At 37.9% G+C, this 23,804-nt stretch overlaps 1 protein-coding gene across 1 annotated transcript in view; it reads left to right on the top strand.

The window, feature by feature from the left end:
- TRIM24 (tripartite motif containing 24) overlaps positions 1 to 23,575 on the top strand; it is a 57,748-nt gene extending 34,173 nt beyond the window's left edge. The window contains exons 6-19 of the mRNA XM_032689066.1: positions 362 to 476; positions 1,156 to 1,302; positions 3,533 to 3,650; positions 7,897 to 8,162; positions 8,814 to 8,978; positions 10,457 to 10,636; positions 12,421 to 12,556; positions 13,561 to 13,633; positions 14,947 to 15,115; positions 15,664 to 15,962; positions 18,912 to 19,044; positions 20,099 to 20,173; positions 21,412 to 21,561; positions 22,647 to 23,575. Coding sequence (XP_032544957.1) covers positions 362 to 476; positions 1,156 to 1,302; positions 3,533 to 3,650; positions 7,897 to 8,162; positions 8,814 to 8,978; positions 10,457 to 10,636; positions 12,421 to 12,556; positions 13,561 to 13,633; positions 14,947 to 15,115; positions 15,664 to 15,962; positions 18,912 to 19,044; positions 20,099 to 20,173; positions 21,412 to 21,561; positions 22,647 to 22,856 — 2,236 coding nt within the window. The 3' untranslated portion in view covers positions 22,857 to 23,575. The remainder of the gene's footprint in view (positions 1 to 361; positions 477 to 1,155; positions 1,303 to 3,532; positions 3,651 to 7,896; positions 8,163 to 8,813; positions 8,979 to 10,456; positions 10,637 to 12,420; positions 12,557 to 13,560; positions 13,634 to 14,946; positions 15,116 to 15,663; positions 15,963 to 18,911; positions 19,045 to 20,098; positions 20,174 to 21,411; positions 21,562 to 22,646) is intronic.
- Positions 23,576 to 23,804: the final 229 nt, after the last annotated feature.

Genomic DNA, 23,804 nt, shown 5'->3' with positions numbered 1-23,804 from the left:
AATTAGACTTAAGCAGTTTTGATTGCCATGGACCATTCCAGAAATGTGCCAAACAACTGAAAATCGAGAATTTCAACTACAATGAGCATTTAATTTTTATCAGTGACAGATGTCAGTAATTTTACAGACTTATGGCATTAGAATTTGCCACCAGTTAATTAATTTTATCATAGGTCACTTACTTGCTCTTGCTATTTCTCCTAGTAATTTTCCTGACTATAAGTATCTGATGATATATGTATTAATTGGTGCATATGACCGAGAAATATTGTAGTCTCAGCAACAGTTTTTTTTTTTAATCCTGTGTAGAGGGTGGGTTTGTGAGCTAAAGAACATTATTTTCTGTTCTGTCTACTTACAGAATTCATGAAGTGAATCAGAATCAAAAGCAGGTGGAACAGGATATTAAAGTTGCCATATTTACACTGATGGTAGAAATAAATAAAAAGGGAAAAGCTCTGCTGCATCAGTTGGAGGTAATTTCATTTCTAAGAAACAAAAATGTCAGTCTTAATATTTTTTTTCTATGTATTCACATTAAAGTAAAAAGTATTTCTAGCACTAGTCCCTTGTGCATGTCCTGTCACAATTCCAAAGTGGAGGGATGTTCTGTACAAGCAACTTGAGCAAGTGGGATTTTGGTGGAGGAGAATTTGGGTTTTGAGGAGTGGTTGCCGTTTTGTTTGTATTTATTATCTGTGTTCTCTACTTTGGGAGTCAGGGGTTTCTCTGAGCCCAGTTACTTTCTCCGTGCTTTTGCAAGTCATAATTCTATGCATCATATATGAAAAGTGTTCCCATCAGAAATGTTCATAAATTCACCAACCTGATAGCAAATCACAGCATAGAATTGTCTAGAATGAATACCTAGAAAAATATTACCTCCAGTTTTAAAACGTGTGTGTGTATGAAGAGACACACACACACACCCCTATATATATGAAAATGTGTTGTGAGAGAAAATGGGAATTAGCACAGAAAGTCCTGATATCTTGAATAAACTTATACTGATTTTTCTGTTTGATGACTACATCGGGGGCAGCTAAGAGAAGAGCTAAGTGAAACCACTTTACCATTGTGAACTATGAGTGTGAAAGCTAATACCTGTTAATTGTAAGTTGAACCCTTTGACTGGAACTGCTTTTCTACTTGCAGACCCTGGCAAAAGAGCATCAGATGAAACTTCTGCAGCAACAACAGGAAGTGGCAGGTCTCTCTAAACAGCTGGAACATGTCATGAATTTTTCCAAATGGGCAGTTTCCAGTGGGAGCAGCACAGCACTCTTGTACAGCAAACGCTTGGTAAGGTTAGGAAGATAGCTCTCTCCGTTTACTTAGAGACTATAGTTTAGGCAGATACCCATGCTTGTCAGTAGTACTAGGGTATTAGAATTTTTAATGACTTTCTGCTAATTGGAATACTTATATATAGTTTTTCATGGTTTTCCCTTAAACATAAACACAGAATATTTCTAATAATTTAGCTCTCTGGTCATGATTTTCTCCTCTTAGACTGCCATAGAATTGTTGTAGGTCTGCAGAAGTAGGAACAACTCCTTTTCAGTGGGTTGAAAACTATGAAGCCCTGAAACACTGGGAAAAAAGTTTTGTGTCCTACGTCATCACTGCACTTCACTGTACTTCTTTTCAGTAATTGCTACAGCTTCAAAGTTATAAGCTTATAAGCTGGTATATATCACAGTGTCTGATGTTTAGCATTTTAATGCAAAAATTACTGTATTTTTTTGTTCTGTCAGACTCGTCTCCCACTGAAAGTTTTGCAGAATGTATAAAAATGAAACTGTTTGTCCGTGCAAACATTTGCAAAGCTAAATATTTCATTACTATAATGACACTTGGGATCTGAGTGCATGTGCTCTCACTGAGCTGACTCCTCAGAGTGAACAGAAATCCTAGAAGATTCGAAATAAAAACCAAACCAAATGCTGACCATGATCTGTCCAAAGATTACTAGATTGTACTAGCCTGGTAACAGAAACCTGTGACTATGTGGAGGAAAGATGCTAGATTTGTTTTTACCAGTTCCCATAACTGACTCACAAAGTTTTTTCTTTATTTTCTCATTGCTTAGTTGAGAACCTGCCAGAGGATTGTGTGGGTTTTGTTTGGTTGGTTTTGGGGTTTTGGTGGGTTTTGGTGGTGATTTATTCTTTTTTTTGATATCCTTTGTTGATACTGCAGGCTATAGCGAATAGTGGAATATTACTTGGTTTTATCAACTCCAAGTAGTTAAATTAACTTGCCTGCCTTATATTGCCTCAGCAAGTCATATTTTTTTAACTGAATAGAGGAATTGACATCAAACTGAGTCATGTTGATATAATTGCTTAGTGTTGCCACAAAGACCGCTATGTGGGTAAGAAAACCAGTAGCGTTGAAGGCATCTTAATCATATAAACATTATGCAGTTGAAGAAAAGGACCATCCAGCCCATAAAGCCTCACCAAGTGTGAAATATTTTTCAAAATAACAAATTGAGCTTTAGAAAGGTGATGTTACTTGGGAATTGAGTAGCTGACCTGTCTGTGGGCATCTGGAAAAATCTGATCCTGAACAGTGATGCATAGAGGAGCACGTGAGACTTCTGCTCTGGCATATCCAACCACTTCAAACCACAGGAGGGTGGAATGCCCATCAGACTTAAGTGCAGTGTTACAGCTCAGAGGCTGTACTTCAGGGAAATAGCACAGTAAACTGTTTGCAGGAAGACAGTTTACCAACCTAGTTCTCCAAACAAACACTGTTCAAGAAAACAAGTGTTGATCTCCTCAAGTTTTTTTATTTCTGTCTCTGCTGTGTGTGATTCTAAAATCAGTGCCTGTTATATTTCTGTATATCAGTGCCTGATATTTCTAGTGAAGCAACTACAAGAAAACATTTTCTTTCTAGGAACTAGATTAATACTGAGTATTTGATAGAGTATTCTATTGTGTAATCATAGTCCAGTCCTTTGGAACAAAAGCATTGAGAGAATCTGAAAATATCTGTGAATCTGAGAGTTTTCAAAGACAGACTTTATAAAAATCTGTTCTTTGGCTGTCTGAAGAAAACTTAAATCTAGTACAAAGGACAATTCCCTGCCATGATACTTATTGCCAAATGGATGGCATACTTTTCTTTGAAAGAAAAATGAATGGGCAAATATAGATCTGGGGGGGAAAAAACCACAACAATGGTTACGTGAATTTGTTTTGCTCTTGCAAGTAGTTAAAGTTATTGAATGTAATGACCAAGTTTGTGGGAGGATATGTATTTCTACAGGGAAGAACTTTTTTGGGTTTTGAGGCTGTAGTTGATTTCTTTTTAAAACTGTGTTAGGAATAAGGGAAAGATGTTAAAAATATCTCTTTATATGTAGTTTGGACAAGTGTCTCTATCTTTAACCTCAGTTCTCCAGGGGCTTGTTCAGGAGGTTTTTTTTGGTTGGTTTGTTTGTTTTATGTATGTGTGTGTGTGTGTGCTGTTCAGATACATGGCTCTGGCCACAAAGGAGTTTTTGTTCCTGTTCTAGATTACGTATCGACTGCGGTATCTTCTCCGAGCAAGGTGTGATCCTTCACCAGTGACTAACAATACCATCCAGTTTCACTGTGATCCAAGCTTCTGGGCTCAGAATATTTTCAATCTAGGTACGATAAATTTTTATTAGCCCTTTGGTGTCTTGATCCTATTTTTAAAGCAACTTTCTTTTTTTGTGAAAATAGGTTTTGCGTTATTCATTTCTCAATTTACTATGTTAAATTTATTCCCTTACTTGTAGGAAACATTTAAAGTGCATTGCATGGGAAAAATTACTATTTATGGATGCTTATGATAAAGTATTAACAAACTTACCTTCCTTGAATGGTACATGAGATGGTGAAAAGGACAACTTTCAGTTTTCTGATCAATACATTGAAACAAGGAACACAGTCTATAACCCTACTTAATATCCTAAGAGAAAGGGTTCCAGAATTCAGTCTCATTCTGCATCTTTCAGCCCTTTCTTCTGTTCAGTCCCATCTGCCCAAGCTGAAACCCATAGCAGCAGCATAATATAGAATCATAGAGTATCTCAAGTTGGAAGGGATCCATAAGGATCATGGAATCCAACGTCTGCTCCTCACAGGACTACCTAAAACTAAACCATATGACTAAGAGGATGATCCAGAGGCTGCATGAACTCTGGCAGGCTTGGTTCCATGACTGCATCCCTAGGGAGTCTGTTCCAGTGACCATACCCTCAGTGAAGAACCTTCTCCTAATGTCCAGTGTTCGTTTGCTCCCTTGTCATGCCAAACAATAAGCCTTGGAAAACTGAGATGAAGAGAAGGGGCAAAATGCTAAAGAAAACCAGAAGGACAGGGAAGAGAACACTAATTTTTGGCAGTTTATGGGTTTTATATGGTCTTTCTTGAAGTTGTGGGGTGGAATTCAGGAGGAAGCATGTTTTTAACAGAGTTGCAAAAGTATTTAGTCTTTATTAACATAATAGGTTTTGAGCTCATCTCTAAACTGGTCTTTACATTCTTTCTTACACCTATAAATTGCTGCTAGGGTTTTATTATACTGGTGATTTCTAGGACCAGGAAGCTTTGCAATTAGCCTGCTTGTGTGATTGCCTGAAAGCCTGAGTTTAATGAATCATAGAATTGTTAAGGTTTGGAAAAGACCTTTAAGATTATCAAGTCCAACTGTCGACCTAGCACCACCACCAAGTTCACAGTTAATTCATGTCCTCAAGTGCTGTATCCACACATTTTGTGGAAACTTCCAGGGATGGTGACTCCACCACTTCCCTGGGCAGTCTGTTTCAATGCTTGACAACCCTTTCCGTGAAGAATTTTTTCCTAAGATGTAATCTAAACTTCCCCTGGTGCAACTTGGGGCCATTTCCTCTTTTCCTCTCACTTTTTACCTGTGAGAAGAGACACGCCCCCACCGCACTACAACCTCCTTCCTTTCAGGTAGTTGTAGAGAGCAATAAGATCTCCCCGAGCCTCCTTTTTTCCAGGGTAAACACCCCCGGCTCCCTCAGCCACTCATAAAACTTGTGCTCCAGACCCTTCACCAGCTCCATCGCCCTTCTCTGGACAAGCTCCAGCACCTCAATGTCTTTCTTGTAGTGAGGGGCCCAGAACTCAACACAGGATTTGAGGTGTGGCCTCACCAGTGCTGAGTACAGGGGAACAATCACTCCCCTGGTCTTGCTGGCCCTGCTATTTCTGACACAGGCCAGGATGCCACTGACCTTCTTGGCCACCTGAGAACACTGATGGCTCATGTTCAGCTGCTGTTGCCCAACACCCCTGGGTCCTTTTCCACGGGGCAGTTTGTCAACCAAGAATATAAAGCACCCTAGGAACTCAACAAGCTTAGAAGCAGGAATTAAGGGTTTTAGAGGTCTTTTAGGATTTTGACTGCTGTCGTGGTTCCTTTCTCTCTCCACTTGTAGTTTGATGGGCATTTTTGTTTTTCTGTCATGTGCAGAAGGCTTTATGAGATCACCTGTGGGACCTTTTCTGCCTTTCATCAGAAAGTGCTCTACCAATGTACAGAGGTGCAAATGTACATTTCTCTACAAAGTCAGAGAAAAAAAGTTGGCAGTACTTTGATGCAAACCAACTCCTTTTCCCAGACATGAGGACATTGGATGGCAGCAGGGAAATTCTTCCAAGTTCCTTTTTTATGAATAATTGTCTTTGAGAAAGGAATTGAAAGTGAAACTTTTTTCCAGAAACGAACTGTCAAGTTCTGTGGCGATAGCTATGAACTGCTGCTTAACTGAGGTGATGTTTGTTATGAGTTGACTTTTTCTTGTGTTTGGTTTAGGGGCTCTTTTTTTGCATATGTTTATTTAATGAACTGCTGAAATATGGTCCCTTAACGTTCTGAAAAGTGCTACAGTAGAAATGGCACCTTTATAGATCAGCATCCTAGTTCTTGTAAGAGTTTAAGTGATAAATAAAACCAGAACATGTTTATCTATCTGGTTGCAGAAATCACAACCTTTAGGCCGTTTTGTTTATTATCAGACGTTCAATTTCCGTAGAGAAACTAGATTTAAGAACCACCGAAGGCAAAATAAAATAAAGTCTGAGTAAAGAAGCACGTTACTTTAGAAACTTTTGAATTCTGCTCAAGGCTGCATGATGCTGACAGCGTGATAGCATCTGTACACTAATAGGATAGCTCTCTTATGTATTTCAGAATGTATTTAAGACAAAAACCAACCAAACAAACAGCATTTAAAATGTTTTATTTCCACAAATTGTATGGCAAGCCATGGTTTTCTAGAATAATGGAAGGGAATCGTTCTCTGTCGTACCTTTGAGTAAGTAGCTATACCACAGACGTTAAGTCAGGAAAGACTTTTGAGTTGTGATTACACTCGGAGAGAACAAAACGGAAGTGCGGTGTGGTTTTGACAGTTGATTGTAGTACAGTCAATACCATTCTTTGTCAAGGTATATTTTTCTCTGGAGAAAGAAAATAAAACAGACCTATTTTGATTGTAGTGAAATACTTCATATAGTCATATATGGTAAAAAGTATTATTAATTTGCATTTTTCCCTGTTCACTTTGACTAGACCTGTTACAGACTTAATAAAGGTTGGTGGGGGTTTTCCATTGTGTTTACCATATTTAATACTTTTGTTAATGACTGATGTGGTACAATCATGACTAAAACTTAAGCAACACCAAAATTGCCAGATGTCAGTATGAAATCAGTGTTATTGACATTGCCTTGTTGCCCTTTTCTGCACCGCAGTGTGTTGGTTGTGCTCCCTCTCTGCCTATGGCTAGATGGGGAAGCAGAATGATGCTACATGCACAGTTTCTCAGCTCTTGGGATGAAAAAGAGGAGTATAAAATGCAAGAATTTTCCTCCCCCTTCAGGTAATCTATCCCCAACTGAGTCAGGCTAGACTGCACGGGATCCACAGATGAGGACTCATGGATATAAGAAGAGGAGTGGCAGAGTGATTTCAAATTGTTATGTAACAGGGATTTACCAACTGTCATGTGGTGCACCCGCCTCATGAGATGAACTCTTCTGGGAAGCAGCTATAAATCTCTGGGTGAGGAGGGAGTATGAGATATTTATCTCCCCCTTGTATTGAAAAGCTGTTGTGCAGCCTTCTGCAGGTCATTGGAATTTTTTAACTCTTAGTCTTGGACCATATTTTTGTCTCCTTCACTCTGTTTTAAAGAAAGAAATTGTCATTGTCTTTTCCTCTACAAGCAGTGGGCTATTTCCTTGAATCAAACAAACGCTGTTCTGTTTGGAATTCATGTTTCTTGGATGAGGTAGCCAGAATTTTTTGTGAGTTTGGTGTAATCACACTATATATATCTTCAGATAACATCTCTCACCCACCATTAATCTCTGAAAGTTACTTGTCTAGTCAAATTTCCTTCTAAGTCAGTGGAGACATAAAACATGTCCAGGAGGGTGCCCGTCACATCCTAGAATTGGTGCTGTATAGCCCTTTGAATATTTGAGTATTTCAATATCCATGATGTTGATTCAGAAGCCAAAAAGGATCACAATATCTTTAGGTTTTATGATACAATTAAATCTTTTTATCAGATGATTAGATCAGGATACCCTTTTCCATTGAAATTTCACTTCCTTGCTCTTCTGGACAGGCCAGGACACCTTCCCAGGAGAAACCACTGTATAGAGGAGGCTGCAGCAGAAGACAGTTTGCTATAAAATGCAACCTTTTTTTTCAGGGGAACAAACAAAACAAATGGAGTCCCTTATCTCATGTTTATCCATTCCACTCATTACAACAATGAGCGGTGACCACATGTTATAAAAGGATCTAATTATGAAAAATAGCATTTCTTCTAACTGCCACTGATTTTATTTATTTTGTTTAAAATAGGTTCTTTAGTAATTGAAGATAAAGAAACCCCACCACATGTGCCCAAGAGCCCTGTGACGGAACCAAACTTACAGCCACCAGGCAGCTTACCTTCAAACCAGCTATCCAAGTTCCCAACACAGATAAGCTTAGCTCAGCTCCGACTCCAGCACATGCTCAGCCAGGTCATGGCTGAGCGACAGCAAGCTCAGCGCAGAGCAGGTCCAGTAGTTTTACCAAATCCAAGAATGCCAGGAGCCATGCAGCAACCTCCTGCTTCTCATCAGGTAAATTATGATTATTTCCAAAGAAGAGTCTCTTTTTTTTCCACTGCACTGAAGGAGAAAGTAAGGTAAGACAGGGAAAAAAAAGGAAAAATTAAATCTAGATTCATAATTTCAGATAGCTTCATCTTCAGCACGTGGCTATTTAGGTGGGTTAGGGAACATTTTCTTTACTGAGAATTGAATGGGCATTTTAAATGTGCCTGGGAAAATGTGTAGTAGCACTCGGCCTATGGTTTATTCATTAAAAAAACAATCATAGAGTATCCAGCCTTATATAGTGCTGAGCCACCTTTTTGCATTTTGATCAAATGATCAAAAAGTGAATCTGTCATTAATTTTTTTCCATGCTGTTTTGCATATTACGCAGTGATTCTCCCACATAACTTTCAAAGCTGGAAACACTGTCACTGGCTCTTGTGATCTGTCTTCCTTTATTACATCAGAATAATTCAAAACTATCTACTAGAGTTTGGTTTTAACATTGAAAATCTATGTGTTCTGTGATCATTCAGATAAATAGTGTGGTACTATTTGTTTGCATATAATTTGTGAAAAGTTGCAGAGGTTCAAAAGGACCACTTAGTAAAAAATGCCTGGAACATTGAATAGATATCAGCTAACTTGCAGAACTGGTTTTTTGTTTTTATGCAGGCACCTCCGCGCTTGATTCATTTTCAGAATCAAAACCCCAAGCCCAATGGTTCAGTTCTTCCTGCACAACAGATGAGATTTCCCCAAAATCAGAACCTACCAAGGCAAGCAGTAAAGCCCAGCCCATTGCAAATGGCATTCTTGGCACAGCAAGCTATAAAACAGGTAGAGGTTCTATCCCTTTTCACTCACTATGTAGAAATAAAACATTGAATGTGCTTCTTACTGCTTTCGTACTGTGCTTCTAGAGTGCTTTTCAATTAGAACAGAGACTGAATTTTTTCTCTATGACAAGATACCCACAGTTTTCTTAATGAGGAAACTGTCAAGTTTCTTTCATTTTGACAGTTCTAAGCAGCTGAAGCGTTATGAAAGTGATCCACTGTGTGTGCTGTGTAGGTGTTTTATTCCCTTGTTTGCTATTACTGTGGTTTCTGACCTCTTATGCAAAACTTACCATGGCCATGGTCTGCACACTGCAGTCACTGAATAGACAAAAAAGAAAATCCCAGTTGAGCTTGATGTTAGTGACTTCACCAGGAACCAGGTAAAACCTTAACTAAAAATGTAAAGCAGCCACAAGTATGGCAAATCTGAACTTGTACAGGTGAGGAGAGAAGAGAAAGACCACAGTTGTGTCACCTCTGCTAAGACTGATCAGTGCCAGCTAATCAGCAGCTGAACTGGGGCAGAAGTAAAACCACATCATGTGTTTTCTGGATGTTCAGGAAGGCTCATCCTTATTAAATAGCATATTAACACAAGAATTTTGGGTAAGAGAAAATCATGTCACTAGAGGTAAACAAGGAAGGATCAAACAAATCTCTGACCTGAAAAGTGGTGTAATACCATTCATGTTTGCAATGCTTATGATGTCAGAGAACTATTTCTAACTAAATTGAAGAAAGCGATACAATATCTAAAAGAACCTATAGGAACAAAAGCTAAGTAATTTCTATTCTGTGCCTCTGAAAATAAAATTTATCTGTCTGCAAGCTTTTAAAGAATTCTCATTATCTGGTAATGCCTTTCTGAAACTAGAGACCAGTAAATAGAATGACTAAAAAGGAATTGAGGGCAGTCAAATTTTGCCTGCCATGGGTAGCTGTGAAATTCTCTTAAAGTCATTGAAAACTGCATACATCCAAATGAGAAAGAAATTTAGTCTGAATTGACAGTGCACTTCATATCATGTTGTTAAATGTATATGTGGGTAGAGATCCAGTCAGCATTTCAAATTCTTAATCACTGACACTGTAGCTGTTTACTTAGTAAAATGCTGAAGCAGTTGTGCATTCAGCCTATTACCTGTAATGCTTTTTTTTCCACAAAAACTGTTACATTTTTCCCACAACACTGTCAATGCAGCATAAAATATTAATAGATACTTAGCATTGAGGTACAGCTTTGAATTTAAGAATTTGCATTCATTTCTTCTGTTCATAGTTTTCAACTACTTGTCATCTTCCCTTCTTTGTCTTGCAGGATTGGTTCTTGAAATGAGATAACTTCAGAGTATATCAGGATTTTATGTTTGAATTCAGCTTCCTGAACTAAGCTGCTTGTTTTACCAGTATATTCAGTAGATGTGACCTGTTGCAAAGAAAATAATGCTTTATTGTGGATTATTGTCTTTTTTGTAGTGGCAGATCAGTAGTGGACAAACTTCAACAGCCCTTACAACTGCAAGCAGCACAACATCAACTCCATCCAGCCCCACAGTCACCAGTGCCGTTGGATGTGATGGGAAGACATGTGGTCCCCCTGTGGTAGATTTGAGTTCCCCAGTGGGTAGCTCCTATAATCTACCATCTCTCCCTGATGTAAGTGTAACATAGAAGCAGTGTTTGATGGATTGATTCTATTTTGAAATAGGTCTTAATGTTTCTGAGAAGTAAAAACCATATAAACTGAAATTCTTACTCTCTTTGTCAAAATGAGGCAGGTGGTAGAGAAAAAACCGATGCAGGGTTGCTGGAAATATTCAGAGCTGTTCTTGGAAGACAGCTGAGAAAAATAACATTATGGTTTGTGATTGTAATTGGACTTGTTTATTTGGATGCTGCATATTTTTTCCCTGCCTCTGTAATGATGCTAACAAAAATGTGTTAGCTTAGCTTTCATTTACCAATGTCCATAGGTAGCACCAGTTTGCTGATGGTATTTCTGGTAAATGGTCAACATTTTTAAAATACATTTTTAACTAATTGAAAGAACTATCTTGGGCAAGTATTAATGGTTGGCATACTGGATATATTCCTTATATCTTTTCTTTTTGGTACTTCTTTTCTTCATATATCCTCTAACATGCCTGTGAGCTGGTGCTAGAAGGAGCATCGTAAGATCATCTTGTCTTAAAACTTCTCTCATAGTTTTTCTGAATGGTACATATTTGTCAGAGATCCATGTTAGAACTGTTGAGTTTTAATCCCTTGACTTTTATTCTTTCAAATATTATCAAACCTGTTTTTTGTGGTCTAAGGTTTGTAGATATCTGAAAAGCCATGGTTTTCCAGTGGTAACTTGCTGTTCCTTCCTGTTTATGCCACCTGTGCTTTGTCCTTACTGATAAACTGTGTTCTGTTTATTAAAATGGAGTACACAGAGTACAGGGTCACACAGTATATATCAGGTTTAAAAGGTGAACTGCACACCATGGTCATAAAACTACTGAGTCTGTGACACATTTTAGCATACTCATTTTTGTTCACGGTATTATGAACTCTTCTACTTGCATATGGTTGCATTTATGCTCTTAAGATACATGGCTCAAATCACTGTAAATATGCTGACCTTGCCAAGGCTTATGCATCCACTTTGGATACTTCTAGCTCACAAATAGAAATTTCAGTGGTCAGTATGTTTGCAAGTAGTAGATTAGTGAGGTATCCACTGAGAAAACTGATACTAAGGTGAGGTGTTTTCTTATGAAACATTATCTCTACATATTGGAAGAAACCAAACAGTTCAAAAAGTCATTCCTCACTATCAAAACAGAATATGTAATTTTTACAGAAAGTTAAAATGGTAAATTGGGAGCCCCTGAATAAAGTTCAGTTATCTGACCTGAGCCATAGGAAAGAACAAGTGTTGGTTTGCTGTTTGCATTTTGAGTCAATATGGGTGGCCTCTGTCCAGAGGGTATGTGGGACAGATGAAATTGAGTGTCCTTTGAGGTTCTTCCAGTGCTGTTAAACACTAGTGGATTAATGGGTAGTTTTTGTATAGCTTATTATCTTAAGAATATATAATGTGAGTGTGTCCAAAGAAGGTGTGATGATAAAAAATCATCTCTTACTTAATTGTGTGAAAACCACCTGTCTGGTACAGCCTTCTCTGAAGCTGTAAAATTGGCACTTACAGAATCATCTAATCTTAAAATGAAGCACTGCCTGGATTTGGCTATGTCATTTGATTTTTAGAGAAAGCAAGACGACCTGTTTTAAAGTAACCATCTCACTTTTGGGTGGTTAAAATTAGATGAAGTATATTTTGGTCTTCACCTTCAGGATAACTCTGTGGCAAAGGCATGGGGTTTTGTTGTTTTGGAGAGGGTTTTTTCCCCCTTCCAACACTAACTGCTTCCTCTCATTTCCCCACCTTTTAGATTGATTGTTCAGGAAACATCACACTGGACAATGCTGTAAGGAAGGATGGTACTGCAGAGCAGAATCAGCCAAAACCCCCTTCAAACAGGACTGTGCAGTCACCAAATTCCTCGGTGCCATCACCAGGCCTCTCAGGTAATGGAAATGTGGTGCAATTTTCTGTTTAAGTGGTGTAATTGAAAAATCTAATGTGGCAATGTTACAAACATGAAGGGAAAAAACCTGTAGATTTTAGCACATTGGATAGAAATCTGTAGAAAAGTGACACTCTCAGGTGTACACCAAATGAAAACCTAACTACTGTGGTAAAAGTCAAGTATTTGAAAAAGCAAGATAGGATGTAACAGCAGATAGAAATGGTGACTTGGGAAGTTCGATTTGGATATTAGAATATGTTTTTCACAGAAGGGTAGTGCAGCACTGACACGGATTTAGCAGAGAAGTTATTGTGATGGGTGGCTAAATGTGGTGGACCTGAAGGATGCAGGGGATTCCTGTCACCATGCCTGGTGGCCATCAGCAGCTGTTCCCATTTTCTCATCTGGCCTGTAGTGAGGCTGTGAGTGAGTTCCCAGTGAGCACTCATGCAACATTCATGCACTCACATGGCATTCACAGACTGAGGCAGGTTACCTGAGACAGGTGGGTAATGCATTCACAGACAGCACAAACAGCCCACTTGGGTTTCTCAGGACTGCTGCTCAGCAAAAACATCCTTCACAAGTCTTTAGCAAAAATTTCCTTCACGGGTATTTGGCTCTCTGGTCCTGGTCCCCAGACCTTTGGTCTCGCTCATATCTGTCCCCCAGACTTCTTCTTACTCACCAACTCAAAGTTTCATGGCAGTTCTCCAGAGAGATCTGCTAGAATTTGATAAGGTAAGACAAAACAAACTGCAGTGATCAGGTGGAGGGATCAGCCAGGCAAAGGTACTGATCCATCAGCCTACTTATGGGTCCCTTTTTGGGCATCTCCTTCTATTATCCCATGCCTCTCATCCTCTCATAAATATATATTAGATGAGATATAGGTTAAATAAATGATGCTGCAGGAGAAATTTTCCCCAAAACCTGTGTACTTCTCTGACTCAGACTTGGCACAGGCCCAGGTTTTGTTCTAACCTGATCCTTCTCTCCTAGGAGGAATCAGTGTGACGAACGTACACCCTCCAATTCGTTCACCCAGTGCCTCCAGTGTTGGGAGCAGAGAGAGGTAAGGAAAGAGTGGGAGAGAAGAAAACGTTAACTTCCACCTCCACAGAACATGCATCAGTCTCTTCTCTCTTTAATGCATATATAGATGTCAATTTGCCTCACCTTCTCTGTTAACAGGTCAGGCCTGATGGTTATTACAGCACTCTTTGCATTCTAAAAGCAGTAATTTTATTTGTGATGTATTAATAGCACATCTAAAAACATATTAACACTGTAAATGATGGCTAGGTTGGTGTTATTAAAGGAATACCAATTGTAAATTAAGTTTTAAATTCAGAAAAATCAGCTAAAGGAAAAGGTTGAATATTGAAAGTCCTGATGGAACTATAAATTACTTCAGATTTAAGGAACTGATGTTACAAAGAAGGCTGTTAAAAATTTTCTACTGCAAGACGGTTAGTTAAGTGAGTACTAGATATCTACTGAGAGTCTGCACAAATGTTTTTATCCATTACTGATGGAATATTAATGAACAAATATATTTACACAATGTTATTTGAAGAGTGCAGATCCATTAATGTGTTGCAATAAACTCAAGCATACATCTGACATGAGATTAATTTTTCATGCAGAGAAAAATCAGATGACATTCGTCCTACTTGAGTTGGAAATGCAGGTGCTTTTTAATATAGAATATGTTTTTCTGTATTCCATTTACAGGGCAAATTCTGTGAAGGACTCTTGTGAACAGTTTAAATGTTTGTCTGAAGAGTCTTTTACTTGCATTTAAAAAAATCTGCTGCTGCTTGAATTAATTTTGTTAGATTCTTCATTTTTATGACTAAATACATAAAAAAAAGAAAGATCTAGCTCCAAAAGCAGGGCCCTAGTTTTGGTAGAGTTGCAAGGCTGTAAGAAATCCTTCCAAGAAAATGTAAATATGTGTTTTATCTGCCTTATTCGGTTGTGTCATTTTCAATGATCAGTTCAACTCTGGAGAAACACTGGTCTTCCCCAAAATACAGCTGCATCTCCTCTGAAGTGATATGATGTTCAGTGGAAATCCTCTTTTGTGTGTAACCTGAGAGAAAAGGAGATTACTTGCAAATCTTGCACTAATGGGAAGTCAAACCATGAATAATTCTCTAGTTCTGGAACTGCATCATTACAATTGTCCCTTTTGGTAATGCTTTTTCAATATATATCAAAGGAAATAAGCTTGGATGGTGCATTTGATAAAAGGAATACTGCAGTGCTCAAGATTCAAAGAAGCAAAAGAGATTTAACATCCTGAGGTTTTGGAAAGCACCACTGTACAAAAGTTCTGACTCTTAATTTCCCTTTTCTCCTGCCTTTTCCTGTCATTTACAGTTCTGGCTCCTCCAGCAGGCCACCAGGAGCTGATTCTACACACAAAGTCCCAGTTGTTATGTTGGAGCCCATTAGAATTAAACAGGAGTCAAATGCACCAAACGAGAACTTTGATTTCCCAATTGTTGTAGTGAAGCAAGAAACCGATGAGGAACCCCGGCCTCGGAATGTAATAGTAACAACTATAAAGATCTCCTTTCTTCTTGGAGGGTATTTTGTATTTATGGGGAGTAAAATAATCTACTCGTGTTCTGTTGGGAGCTTTTCAGGGGAAAACTAAAAAAGCTGAAGAAGGGGAAGAGGTGAAATTCAAAATCAGACTAGCCCTACTGCCAGTTAAGTTAACTGTTGTGATCAGACTACTTTTATCCATTGAAAATCTGGGAAGATGGGGAATAGCTTGCAGAGATCAAATTTTCAGGTGCTGCTAGGAAATGTTTCTAATCATAGTGCAGTAATTTACATAAATAAGATTGCTAGATTTTTGGGCCATAAAAGATTAGTTTTTTATTAGTGGAGCAGTAAATATCCTTTCATAGCTGGTTTCTTGTGTTCAGTTGACTGATGTTATAGTTATGTTAGTAATTTTTGCATGCATGTTGCAAGTTGTATGGCTCCTTGCATATAAATTTGTTAGTTGGGTTAGTTTACTTGTTGTTAGGGCCATGTAAATTTGAATAAATATTATGGTCTGGCTTTCTTTGTTCCTTCCTACAGTCCATACTTACTTCATTGCTCTTGGATGGAAGTCATAATTCCACTTCTGATGAAGCTGTCTTAAGAACAGATGCACCAGACAGCACAGATGATCAGCCAGGGGTCCTGCAGGAGAACACATTCAGTGGGAAAATGGGATGGATAGGACCCTCCCATGTTGGGGAGGGCAGAAAAGAGGACGATCCAAATGAAGATTGGTGTGCTGTATGTCAAAATGGAGGGGAGCTCCTTTGCTGTGAGAAGTGTCCCAAAGTATTCCATCTTTCTTGTCATGTCCCTTCATTGATGAGCTTTCCAAGGTAATTATGACCCCTTCAATTCCACCTAAAATTGCACTAAAAGACACAAGCTTTGTATTGTGAAACCCAGGATAAGAAGTTTCAGTCTCAAAGGAAGCAATGTCTTCTTCAAAGTCTTGAATCCAGAAGTTTTATTAATTAGCGAAAATTGGAATTTACAGTGAAACTTCAATTGTATTTTTTCTACAATTCTGTAATAAAACTCTTCACTTATTTGACAATTAAGCAAGATCACTTACATCTAGAGCGTGAATTATTAAAAGTGGGACACAGAATTACCAATCTGTCATAAAATGTTTTAAGGGTGAGAGAAAATACTTAACATTTCTTAATAATAATAATAAAGAATAAAAATTTTAAAAAAAGGAAAAATTAACAAATGTCTACAGGAAAAATCTGAAGTAGTAGAGTAATAGGTATATCACTTACTCTAGTGCTAAATATGGCTACACTGAGCATGGGATGTGTAGTGACTGACATCTTCTAGTAACATCTCGGCCGATGTTGAAACAAGCATTAAGTTTCTTTATTGGCTGTTACAAAACCATTACTCAGTTTCTTGACTTTCAAAATACAGTCTTAACTAGCATTACCAGTGTTTGCTTCTGGAATTAGTGTCTTTGATTAAAATAAATGGCATTTTGCAATGTCCCGACTTGGAAACGTCATGCAATAAGCTTGTTTGTGTTAGAGGATAAAAACATTGGTCATAACATGCTCATTGTTTAATGCTTTTGTAAATATTAGTTTTTTTGATTAAATGTCAGCATAGTTTACTGGTGGAAAACATTTGAATAGCAACTTAGATTAGCACATTGATCACCTCTGTGCTACTCTGAACAAGTAAGTGTATCTAAAACGTCACTTGAAATGGCACGTAAAAATGTTTCTCTCACTTTTAAAACTTCACATTGCAGGGGTTTTTTTGTTAAACTGGTGCTATGTTACAGCTTTGTTCCATAAGCAAACACCTAGTGAAGTTACAGTAAGCACTTAAACTAATAAATATTTGTGCCATTCTGACAAGAAAAAAAAAAAACTTCAAGAAGGCAGAAAACTATGTATTACAAGACTTTTTTTCTAGTGAAATTAAATATTCAACAATAAGTCTTTAAAATGTCTCCTTTTTACTGGATTGTTGAGGGGAAACTGAGGTGATGATGTCTGAGGGCGAGGGAGCCAAAAACCACTTTGATGACAGGTGTTCAGATCTGTAAAGGTGCATATTACTACGAGTACATTGTGTTACTGTGTTCAGAGCATGGTTAGCTGAGGTTTCCTCCTGACTTTAGATGTATCAGCTTTCTGTTCCCACCTTTATGGGGTTACTTTTTTTTTGCAGCTCTAACTGTACTGAACAAACTTTAGTCTCTTAGCATTAGTTCCTTCAAACACACAAAGTAATTTCTTTATTATTATGTCAGCAGTGACAGTCTGCTTCTTTCATGATTGCTTTTTGTTCTTGCTTCAGGATAGGGCAATTTCATAGGTTCATACAGTCACAGAATGGTTCAAGTTGGAAGGGACCTTTATAGGCCACCGAGTCCAACCTCCCTGCCATGAACAGGTTGCTCAGAGCCCCACCCAACTTGACCTTGTTTCCAGGAATGGGGCCTCTACCATCTCTCTCAGCAACCTGCACCAGTGTTTCAGAACCCTCCCTGAAAAAATTTTTTTCCTTGTTTCTAATCTGAATCTACCTTCTTTTAGTTTAAAACAATGTTCCCATATAGATTCACAAGGTTGCTGCATCTTTTTGGATTCTTGGATATTCTAATGCATCAGTCCTTTATCTCTAACCTGTTTATTGTTTTCTTGTGTCACAAGATCTTTAGGTCATGGCCTTTATGAACTTTTGTATATCTACCATATCATTTCTGTGATGCAAGTCCAGGCATAGAGGTAACAGTGTCATAAATAATTCTGGGAAGTTAAGATAGTAGAAGATGAATGTCTCCTGGTAGTAAAATGCTTATTATTCACCAGTATATGCTAAAACTGGCAGATGGCAAAAATCTTTGGATGACTCTGAATAAAAAAGATTTTTTTTTTTAATTTAGAAAGTCTCCTGCCTTACTATCAAAATGAAATAAAAGGTGCTGCAGAAATTATTTCCCATTTTCAAAGATATTATAACATACCTCTGAGTAAATACACACAGTTAGATCCTTTTTATTGTGTATTCTGTCATCTGTGTAACAATTCAGCCCTCTTGTGGTTACCTGCAAGCATGCAAGTTCCTTCATTTGTGGAGAACTGTATTAAAAACATAGACCCTTCATAGGTTTTTCAAAACTTTGAGGTTCATAAATTGTGTTAGGGAATCAGTGAACATAGCTTCCAGAACTGATTATGTAGTAATCTTATTCTGTCCTTTAAATCTCCACTGTTTTCTTAGACCAACTGATAAAATCGTGAACATCTGAAGGTTTTAGGGAGTAAAATATTTCCAGTTTTACAAAAAATCTTGTCTAGGGTAATCCATATGGATTAGTAATATGTTATAGATCAAGCTTGTAGAGAATATCTAGTTCTCACCGTGTCACACTGACATGTTTCGTTCTGTTCAGCCCATACGATTCCTTCAGTCTCTCTAGTTAAGAAAAGGGCTCTTAATAGTCCTTTGCTTGAACCCTTTGAGCTTGAGTGAAAAATTTCAATACTGACAAAGGTAGACATCTGCTGTCTATTAAGATAAACCATCTTTCTGTTAGGACACCATTAATGACACTGGTGCCACTAAAAAGGAAAAAAAAAGTTGTAATAAAGCATTTTTGCCAGCAGTCTCTGCTTTTTGTAGTGTTTTAAAAGCCAACAACAACAAACCAACACATGACACAGAAAAAAACCCACCCAACAAATGAGGATCTTACGCAGAAATATGTGGAAAGTCTTTTGTCAAGGGTGTGCTACCTCACTAAGGTCAATGTGTCTCTTTGTCTTCTTTAGTGGGGAGTGGATTTGTACGTTCTGTCGGGATTTGTCCAAGCCAGAAGTTGAATATGACTGTGATAAACCTACTCACAGCTCTGAAAAAAGAAAATTGGAAGACACTGTGGGTTTGGCACCAATAGACCGTAGGGTAAGGATAAAATTATTATTTATGAAGTTTTTAAGCTGAAGCAGTTTTGAGTTGTGCTAGAAACTTTCATCAGTATTTTACCTGGTTTCAGTTGGTGACTTATGTAAATACACTGAAATTAGTATTTTATTCGGGGTCTTAAAATCCATTTATTGCAAAGCGGTAGAGAGAAGACTCTCGGTCAGGTGTGAGAAGTATGGCACAGATTTTATGGATGATTATGATTAGATTCATTGCTAATACAGTGCCTAAATATTGCCAGTGCAGTATAGAATACAAGCAGGTCTAAAGGGTTATAACATAAGCAGGTTTGGTTGGAAATATGCAGATTTACAGCCTTTGGCCTTGCAGAAAGCACAATTACAGAGCAGCAAAGCACCTATGGAGCTGCTTTAGGATTTTATCTCTGTATATGATCTTAGTACTTTTACTCACCTGTCCAGAAGTGAGTGTTCCCCATCTTAGGGCTGGATGTACCCTGCAGGCATCCATGCTGGGGTGGGATCCATCTGGAAACTGCTTGCAGCCTTGGGAGATCAGTTTGCCCAGTTGGTCCAGTCTCCAGCAGCATTTTATACCCTTTTGCAGGCTGATGTGTACCAAAGTCAATCACAATCATCACAACTCCCCCATCTCTGGAATGCATTAATTATGTGAGCATCCAGACAGCTCCTCCTGCAATTCCCACCTGGTGTTCTTATCTTAGGACAAATCACATTACCCATCAGGACACAGTGGGGACGGTGGGGGTGTGGGTGTGTGGAGGACATACTCCGAGACCTGACTGTCTGTCACACCATTATTTACATGTGCTCAATTTCTGGTTTGAGTTAAATGTAAGTTATTATTCTGATAAGGGATCAGCAAGCATAAAATCACACAAAACTATTTTTAGAATCTCTTTCAAGGCTCAAGATCTAGTGTAATATATTTGTACACACAAAGAGGAAGGGGGAATACTGAGCATCTGTTCTGTATTTTCTGTGGTTTGTGATTGTAGTATAAACCATGTAGGATTCTCGAATTACTTGGGCATTTGTTTTTTTTTTTACAGAAATGTGAAAGACTGCTGCTATACCTCTACTGTCATGAAATGAGTCTTGCCTTTCAAGATCCAGTTCCTCCCACAGTATGTACCTCACTTCTTTCTATGTTAGTAGCAAATTTGCCATGTTTTTAGTGGCATTTTTATGTCCTATTACAGTCCATTATCAGAAGTCAAGTTCCCCAGACACCAAGTGTACTAAATGTGTTTAATTTTATTAAAACTATCTGAAGGGGGAAGTTGAAAGTTGAAGGGGATTTACAAGTAAAATTCCACAATAACTGATTTTACTTAATACTTCAAAAACAGATTAAAAAAGTAAGTTCTGACCCTGTCTACTAATATCATGTGCTGAGTGATATCACTAAAAAGGTGAATTGCAATATATTTGGGTTTTTAAATACCACCTGATGTTGAGAATTAGGGTACTCCATAGTACTAATATGAAATTGAATTTCTTATTATTAGCTTGAAATTTATTAGTTTAAAATGGTAAACAATACCTGGGTGCATTAGAAGTCTAAGGACACACAGAAGAGTTACCAGTGTGATTAGATGAAAAGATGTTCTTTAAGATAAGCCAATGGGAGAAGAATTCATTAAGTAATATGCTCCTATGCAGCCTTTATTTCATTTGAATAGGAATTCTGAAGAACAAATCAGAGAATTTTAATAATAAGAAATGGCACAAGAGATTAATTGATTAATCATATGATGGTCATGTGTTACTAAATTCAGGTATTACAGCATTTCTCTTAAAATGTGAATCTAGTTAGGAAAAAAGTATAAAAATATTACCATTGGATTTCATATCTTATTTTCTAATTTCTAATTCTTTCTAAAGAAAAAATAAATCTTAGTCCTACAACCATAGTTTGAGTGTCAAAATCATTGATATCTCTGAAACTTGCTGCCATTTCAAAGGACATATTTCATGACCAAACCTCATTTTAAGCAACTCATTTACCATCTCCATTTTAGTGTGGATTATTTGACTAGCTTATTTGACTACGTCTGAAAATAATGTCCAGACCAAGTCATTTGCTCTATAATATGTAGTCGTTGTAGGTGGAAGTTATGTTTGTTTCTCTTTGATTTTAAAATGGGCGTTACAAGGAGTGTATTTTAGCCAGCAAAACTGTCATAAGTCACTGTCATTCCAGAAACTGTCTGCATGTATGTTAAAAGTATAATTCTTGTATCTCAGGGTTGTACTTTGAAGATGAGACTAAAACCCTGCCCACTCCCTAAGATCTAAAGGTTTATAAAACGATAAGTAATGAAGGCGACTGCATTTGGTAAATTTTTTTTTTTCCATTTAGGTTCCTGATTACTACAAAATAATCAAAAAGCCTATGGACTTGTCAACCATCAAGAGAAGACTTGAAGTGACCAACTCATTCTACACAAAGCCAGAAGATTTTGTGGCTGATTTCAGACTGATTTTCCAAAACTGTGCTGAATTTAATGAGGTTAGAAAACTAGATACTGTATCAGGTTTTGTAGCTTTAGTTCTTTCAGGAAAACTGTAATGGGGGTAGAACTTGCAATGCAAGAATTTATTGTATTAAACTTACTTTGACAATGGGACTGCAGTGAAAATATAGATCACATTGAACGCTGCTGTGGTGTTAGATGATTATGCAGTGGAGATCTTTCCACAGAAGGAAGGAGGATTGTAACAAACATGCTAGCTGAATGGCAGGATAGCAGGTAAAGAAAAGGACAGTTGCCACAGTGGTGGGCATTTGATTTAAAAATTGGTTTAATCTTCCTTGCCACAGATCTTAGATTCAGTGGGATTTTCATTCTGGGAACTCTGGACTCACCCATATGATTTCAAGTTACATGTTGAGTGATTGTTATTATTATCCTGTGCTGCATGTAAGGGAACATGTGGAACATGTGGTGAAAAAGGATTGTGGGTACTGAGTAGACCACAAAATGAGAGAGAATTACACTGGGACTAAAGGCTTCTCTAACTGGCCTCAGTGAGGTTCTCATCAAGTAACCCCTTATAGCTGGGAATAATTCCTGCCATGGTGATCTCTGCTTCAGGAAACTGATGAGCTGTGGTGGCTCTGGATGACTTTAGGACTGCGTAATCTTCCACGTTACAGTCCTTGTCTACCAAGTAATATTATCACCGTTATTAAAAACTGTCTGTAAGCTAGAGAAATTCTAACACCCTGAAGACATACCTACATATTTCACAGCATAGCACAACTTCTTTCCCTCCCACACCCCCCACACCCCTCAGTTAGGTTTTAAGAGGTTTTAGAATCTCTTCAAATAGCATTTAAAACCCAAGAACCCAGGCAAGTATGGCTTTTGTGACTGGCTTCTTTGGTAATCCCTCAGAGAAAAAGGTCCTTGAGGGTGTCAGCTGAAAGATTTACGCTCATGCTGTTTTGCAGACTTGTGCTCTTTGGGACCATGTGTTCCACAGGTGCCATTCTTGCTGCTGATTGATGTTTTCTGTAGTTTTTACCTCAAAGACCTGATGTGAGTATAAAGCTATTTCATGATGCACTGATGTTGTTAATTCACCCAACAGCCTGATTCAGAAGTGGCCGACGCCGGCATGAAACTTGAAGCGTACTTTGAAGAACTTCTAAGAAACCTTTATCCTGAGAGGAAGTTCCCTGTACAACCCAATGTCCAGAGTGAAAAAGATAATACAGAACTCACTGATGACTCAGATGATGACTTTGTACAACCCCGGAAAAAACGCCTCAAAGGAGAAGACCGTCAGTTGCTTAAATGAGCCACATGTGTTACTACGGAAAGTTTTTTAAAAACTGAGAATATTTATCACTGTTACCACTGTTTTGACTTGTAGGTTTGTGAATATTTACCAGACTTTCTACCCCTTGTCTGAAACAGAAATCTGTGGAGATCAAGGCATGTGAAGAGGTTCTCTGAAGTTCAAAACTTTCATCTCTTTTCTGGAGCAGCGCAGAAATTGCCATTTTTGTGGGATGACAGCTGTTTAACTTTGCTTTGAGGAAGAAGTTTGTATAGAATTGAACTTCAAAACATCACATGAGTTTAACATGTGGCTTTCTGAATTTCAAGAAAATATGATCTCACCGGACTTTTAATTTTACCAAAGGCATGTGGCTGGCCATAATTTGATCTCTTTGTACTGTATTTAACACAAGCCATGAAAAAGGATGGTGTAATGTTATTGTCCTGCAGTACTGATTGGTACAGTGAAAGTGTAGTTGCCCCCAAAGAACTTATTGGGAATTTTAAAATGGGGGGGGGGGTGTATTAAAAATAACTTTTGAAAAAAGGAAGAAAAGGAACTTGTTTGAGAGTTTTTAATGGAGAAGTAAAGGACAGAATACTTTGGTTTGCGCCATTTTTCTCACCACCAGCAAGAAACAATGGTATTGCTGTACTGTTTTGTTTAACAGGTGTCTCAAGTGTGATGTACCTCTGTTTAATAAAGTTGATGGGAAAGTTTGTTTGCAACTATCAGTCAGTCTTTGTGTATGTTTAAAGAGGGGAAAAAAATCATCCTTTGTGTCCACAAGTTCTTGTTCTTTTTCCAAATTTATAAGTATGTTGTTGTCAAAATGCAACCATTGTCGTAACCAGTGGAAGTAACCATTGTTACTTACTTGGGAGTACACAAGTTTGAAGGGAAAGATACTGCTCTTCAGCCCTTCATCTGTCCCTGTAACAATCACCAGAAGATGAGTATGAA

Source organism: Chiroxiphia lanceolata, chromosome 5 (assembly GCF_009829145.1).
Source record: "Chiroxiphia lanceolata isolate bChiLan1 chromosome 5, bChiLan1.pri, whole genome shotgun sequence".
NCBI classification, from domain to species: Eukaryota; Metazoa; Chordata; class Aves; order Passeriformes; family Pipridae; genus Chiroxiphia; species Chiroxiphia lanceolata.
The sequence above is the reverse complement of the archived record's forward strand: the minus strand, read 5'-3'. Positions and strand labels throughout refer to the sequence as shown.